Source organism: Nerophis lumbriciformis, linkage group LG37 (genome assembly GCF_033978685.3).
Source record: "Nerophis lumbriciformis linkage group LG37, RoL_Nlum_v2.1, whole genome shotgun sequence".
NCBI lineage: Eukaryota > Metazoa > Chordata > Actinopteri > Syngnathiformes > Syngnathidae > Nerophis > Nerophis lumbriciformis.
In genome coordinates, this window is record NC_084584.2 from 21,187,055 (window position 1) to 21,193,581 (window position 6,527).

General features: G+C 37.6%; 1 protein-coding gene across 2 annotated transcripts in view; it reads left to right on the forward strand.

The window, feature by feature from the left end:
• The window catches only part of LOC133577368 (ephrin-A1-like), a 46,560-nt gene extending 40,594 nt beyond the window's left edge, over positions 1-5,966 (forward strand). The window contains exons 3-5 of one of the 2 annotated variants that reach the window (XM_061931117.1): positions 540-605; positions 701-796; positions 4,875-5,966. In XM_061931117.1, coding sequence (XP_061787101.1) covers positions 540-605; positions 701-796; positions 4,875-5,005 — 293 coding nt within the window. In that variant the 3' untranslated portion in view covers positions 5,006-5,966. The remainder of the gene's footprint in view (positions 1-539; positions 606-700; positions 797-4,874) is intronic. The other variant, XM_061931118.1, reaches the window with a different exon arrangement.
• Positions 5,967-6,527: the final 561 nt, after the last annotated feature.

The window sequence follows — 6,527 nt, forward strand, 5'->3', positions numbered from 1 at the left end:
ACATTTGGCCTGTACTATACATATATGAATACAAAATACATAAAAAAATACAATGAATGTTCAAAAATTTAAATATTAAATATTCATTAAATACAAAATAAAGAAATGTTGCATAGCCAGAGCACTTCACAGAATTTTATCCGCATTTAGGTCTGGGTTCTAACTGTCCCACTCAGGCCTTCATGTGTTGATTTTGGATGTTCCGTGTTTTCCCAGGGAAACCATTCCCACTTTTTGGTGACGTGCTAAGCTTAAAATGAGCCCCGAGTTGGGGTGTTGGCTCACTTTGTGCATACTTGTGTCAGCCGAGTGTAACCGCACGCATCAAGCTAGCTTGTCACCCTGACCACGGCTGTAATTAGATAAGCGGCAGGACAAGACGCGCTTCGCCTGGTCACAGATGGCTCCCTAAAGCTTTGTCTGTTGCCAACACTTAGTGTGTGTCTGTGTGGGGTATGCACGCGTGCATGAAGATGGATTAAGAAGCCAGGAGTGGATAAGTGCATTAGTTTTAACGCATGTGTTTCCCCCCCCCTTAGCTAAACCTTTACACCACCATGGGCAAGAGTGCCTGCGACTCAGGGTGGACGTCGTGGCGGCCGACGGTGAGCATTAACTCCCTCAATCGCCTAATAAGGGTGCAGCCTCGCAAAACCCAGTTGGAATAATTGATGCCTTTCTTTCTCTCTCACTCTCCCAGGCTCTCAGGAGGCCAGAGTGGCCAAAGGGGGCACAGGTGGGGCTACAGTTGGAGCTGGAGGTGGCGTTCACAACCCATCTAACAGACTGCCTGCAGGTATGGAGATCGACCCTGTGACCCCTTTGTCATTACCTCCCAAATGTAGGGCAATATTGGTCCACTCACAGCAGCGCTAAGGTGTAAAAAAACACAACAAGCAGTTTGGTTTTATTGTCCAAAGCGATAAAAGAAACATCAAAACAAGTTTAATTCTACACACATTTACCAGAGGCTTACCTTACTCCAGACCTGGGCAGATTAAGGCCTGCCGGACATTCCCAAATTATTTTTTTAGATCTTTAAGATGGAAACTGTAGCCGCCATTATGATGTGCAGTGATGTTTTCAAATGACCGTAAGTCTTGAACTATACAAAGTATTTCAGTGGTTGGAGTCTGCGCTTTTGCATGATACCGTATTTCCTTGAATTAGCGCCAGGGCGGTAATTAATTTAAAACCTCTTCTCACTCCGGCGCTTACCAAAGGCATGCGGTAAATTTAGGCCTGCGCTTTGAGTGTGATGTAAGGATACAATCATGAAAAGCACATTTAATAAAAAAAAACGTTATTATGGTCTTACCTTTACTTATAAATGAAGTCCATGCGCAGCTCCTACTGACCAAAAGCATCGATAACTTGTTTATAGAAGTCTTCCTTATCTTTCTTCAGTTTTAAAAGTCTCTCTGTCTCGATGGAGATCTTCCTTTAATTATTACCTCCTGCTTCGATTGAAAGTCCAGTTTAGAAAACTGTTTTATTTTAGATATGTAATCCTTAAAAGTGCAAGCGAGAGGAAAAAATAAACGATCGCTGCTAACTGTTGCTGCTTGTTGTCACTTCTTCTGCAGCCGAGTAGTCTCAAGAAGGATCACTAGCGCCCTCTACCACCAGGAGGCGGGAGTCATTTAATGACTCATATTTGACACAACAAGCTACGGTATATTAATAAAACATAGCTGCTTACTGTTCTTTTTAGCATACTCAATAGCTTGGACCTTAAATCCTACTGAATAGCTCTTAATCTTCTTCCCTTTATGCGATTTTAAAGTATTGAAATCAGCCTCCTCCATTTTGAAAATGATGACAGGTGGAAATTCTAGACATGCGCTAATAAGTATAATATTTTGCGAAAGGAGTTTGACCCGGCGTTAATCCTGAGCCGGCGGTAATGCTAAGCATGCGCTAATTATTTTGCGAAACGAGTTTGACCCGGCAGTAATTCTAGGCGGCAATTCAAGGAAATACGGTATACTAGTTACTATGGTGATCTAAGTCACGGCAGCTCAGACAAGGCACCAAGCAGTGTGGGTGGGGAGCGTTTCCACAGAGTGTTTCCAGAGCGGGCAGCCTGAAATGCGGGTGTCAGGACAGACGTGGACGGAGATTTTTACAGCAAAGTTTGAAAGCTTAGTGATATATCAGATTGTAGGTGGGTTTATTTTTTACCCTTCGCGTTTATATTTCGCTGTGTTTGTTGCATTTTTGTTGCGTTTCGCTTGATTGTAAAATATGTCGATCGAGAGGGAGTGTGACGTTCATATGTTGTCAATATTCAGTGTTTTATCGTTCGTAGTTAATGTTGTAAATCCCACATTCTTTATTTTAATGGACATTGTGGGTGTCTCATTCATTAAAAAAAATTCAAATGTTCCGTATTTTTAGGGTGGTCTGTCATAACGTTTTTAGCATTCAATCAGACATCAATCCTAAAAATTGATATATCGGCCCCCAAACACATTTTTTTCTTTAAATTTGACCCCCGAGTCAAAATATTTGCTTCCACGACACTTTGTGTCGATATACCCTCGTTAAGCTTCTTTAGGCATTCCAGTTAAACTATTACTACGCATCAAAACGTGCTAACTTCAGGTTGTCGGCCACATTCTCTTTTAAAACATTATATCCTATGTCACGTTTTCCGATTATAAATACACGTTAAATGTTTTCGTCTTCCAACTGGAAAAGCCAGATTGGAACAAATTTGTTCGCCCACATTTAGTTTTTCGGTCGTAGAACTAAGGTGTTAACTTTTTGTAATTAAAGTCAGATTTTTGTTGAAATATTCAGAATTTTTTGGTGCTAGCCACACACCTTACTGTTCGGAACAATAGAGGTCAACACAAACCACATTAGGATTTCATAGGATAGTTTATTTTTGTGATTTTACTTTAAGTGTTGCTCTCTGTCTGAACTTTTTGAATTCCTATTTCAATGGCAATGTCGTACGTTGAAACCAAAGTAAAACTTAACAACGCACTTACGCGATTACTAGGAGTGTAAAAAAAAAAAAAGAAAACGATTTTCCAATGAATTGCAATTCTTATTTATAACGATTCTTAATCAAAAACCTTTTTTTTTTATTTTTTCTATTTGTCCTGTCCAGCCTCTTAGGCAAATCATATTGTTGATGTAGATGCCCATATCTGCTGTACAGATTTAATTTACAAATAAGAGGTGTGGATATATATATATACCGTATTTTTCAGAGTATAAGTCCCACCGGAGTATAAGTCGCACCTGTCGAAAATGCATAATAAAGAAGGAAAAAAATATTATGCAACTTTCATAAACTATGAAAAAAAAACTGCGACTTATAGTCCGAAAAATACGGTATATGTATATATATATATATATATATATATAGTCCGAAAAATACGGTATATATATATATATATATATATATATATATATATATATATATATAATATTATATATCCCATCCATCCATCCATTTTCTACCGCTTCTTCCCTTTGGGGTCGCGGGGGGCGCTGGAGCCTATCTCAGCTACAATCGGGCGGAAGGCAGCGTACACCCTGGACAAGTCGCCACCTCATCGCAGGGCCAACACAGATAGACAGACAACATTCACACTCACATTCACACACTAGGGCCAATTTAGTGTTGCCAATCAACCTATCCCCAGGTGCATGTCTTTGGAAGTGGGAGGAAGCCGGAGTACCCGGAGGGAACCCACGCAATCACGGGGAGGACATGCAAACTCCACACAGAAAGAGGGATTGAACCCAAGACTACTCAGGACCTTCGTATTGTGAGGCAGACGCACTAACCCCTCTACCACCGTGCTGCCCATTTTAATAATAATATTTATATATATATATATATATAATTTTTTATATATATATATATAATTTTATATATATATATATATATATATATATAATTTTATATAATATATATATAATTTTATATAATATATATATATATAATTATATATATATATATATATATATATAATTTTATATATATATATATATATAATTTTATATAATATATATATAATTTTATATATATATATATATATATATATATATATAATTTTTTTTTTTTTTTTTTTAATTCAACTTGGTACTTCACGTGTGCCAGATTTTGTGCACTTGTGGGCCGAATTCTAGGGTAAACAATTGCAAAATTAGCTCAAAAAGCTAGCACTTTAATGTTAGCGTGCTAGCATACTAACGTAAACATGCATAGAGTTAGCATGTTTGAAATACCAAGTTGTATGACTGTAAGGTGTATGGCTGCGGAATTAGACCAAAATGGAACGGGACCTTTCCGGCGGTATAACACACCCCCAAACTTTTTGACTCGGGGGCCGCTTTGGGTTAAAAAAAAAATGGCCGGGGGACACAGAGAATAACAAGCGGTAGAAAATGGATATGAAAGGATAGATTTTAAAAATAATGATAAAAAATTGTATTTAATTTAATTTTTTTACCCAATGCGGCCCCCGCAGGCCGGATACCCCTGGTATGACATATGTGGGGGTTTGTTGCTCGGTTCGTCTCGTATTAGGCATAAGAAAAATGAGCAGAACAATAAAAATAATAATAATAAAAGTTGAAGTATGAGCAATAATAATATGGGCTGCTTGCAATGCATTGCAGCAGGCCCATGATAAGACAAATTGGTGTAATGTAGAAAATGCAAAGCATCTTGCTTGTCAGCGCCTCTGCTGGTCACAGCCCAGTACTGCACTCCACTGTGCCACAGTTGCCGTCCATGCATAACAAATCTACAATTACTGATTACTAATCTTTGCATCACCTGTGTAAACCAAACTGTACCATACTACCTGCGTGGCGCTAACTTCCCGCTCTTCTTTTCCGCCTTCCAGCAGACGACCCGGTGGTCAGCCTCCCCGAGGTCCAGAAGAGCGTGCGGACCAACTCGTCGGCGACGGCGCCGTCCTCGCTCTGCATCCTGTGGCTACTCTCCCCCTTGTCCTTACTGCTCCTGCTGCACTAGGACTTGATGTTGGGGCGCAGCATGAAGACCGCCTGTGGGGACCAAACCACTGGACTACAACAAAAAAGTTTATGTCGCCCAGTGCCGGCCACGGGGCGGAGAATAGACGGACGTGCTTGAGGGACACTTGTTTTTTTTGAGGACCCTGCCTGAAGAACAATCAAGAACTGAATGAGATAACCCCGGAAAAGGACTCGATCAAACTCTTTTGAGCCAAAGATTGGTCATCTCTCCATCTTGTACACTAAATCCACCCACCACTATTGTGTACTACTCGTGTTTGTTATTATTATTGTAACGTGGCATTGACATCATAAGTGATGACTTTTTTTTATTTTTATGTAGCAGACTTGGAAGCTGTTGCCATGGCAACAACCATCAATACTGTAGCACTACACATGGAGAAAGAAACGCATCATCAGCTGAATCCCTTAGAAAAACCTGTTAAACGTGATGTGAAGATAAGTTATGACATTTGGGAGGTTTACTGTAAATACCAACATACGGATGTGTGTGTGTGTTTGTGTGTGTGTGTGTGGGAGCTGTGGTAAGACAAAATGTATTACTGCCAAAAGTAAACACTGACTTGTGTTTTTTTTTTTTTAAACAGAGAGGCTGGCCTTCTCTCTTTGTTGGCTGATTTTTTTTATTTTTTTTAAAGCTAAAAAAAAATTATAAGCTATCCCCACTATTTAGATTATTAATTTGACCATAGCATCTACATCCGCATCATCCCCTAACAGGCTGGCGGGAACAACGAAGCACAACACAAATGCCGACCAATGAAGTTTTTCTTAGGTTTTTTTTTTTTTTAAGAAAAGCAAAAAAATAAAAACTTGCTACCGACTTTTTTTTTTTTTTTTTTTGTACATGTGTAAGTAACACAAGTGTATGATATGTAAATAAATAGAAGATTATATAAAAAAAATGTTTGATAAATATGACTAATGTGAAATTTTCATGTGGAATAAACAAAAATATTTTCAAAAACTTCAGTTGTGATTTATTGGCTCAGTTTACGGGGTTTATTACAGCAATGTTAGATTTTCACTGTATTTAATACAGTACAAGTTTTATATACTTTTGCTTACTAAATATATAGTTTATATTAGCACACTGTATATTATATTTAGATTTTTTTTAAATCCTCAATTTTTGCAAAAATATCAAATGTTCAATAATGTTTGAGTTTTGCTTCCTTAAAATATTTGTATTTTTTAATATTTGTGTTTTGTTTACCATATTTTTTTCAGACAATTTTTTAAAATCCTCTTTTTAGCAAAAATATAAAATATTTTTATTACCCTGAAAATGTCGTGTGACTATATTAACCTATTCTATATTTTAAATTTACGTTTTAATTAGTTTTGCTTGATTTATATATTCTGTCTTCTTTTATGTTGGGTATTTTATATTAGCATACATTATGTTTAGATTAGGGATGTCCGATAATATCGGCCTGCCGATATTATTGGCCGATAAATGCGTTAAAATGTAATATCAGAAATTTTTGGTATCGTTT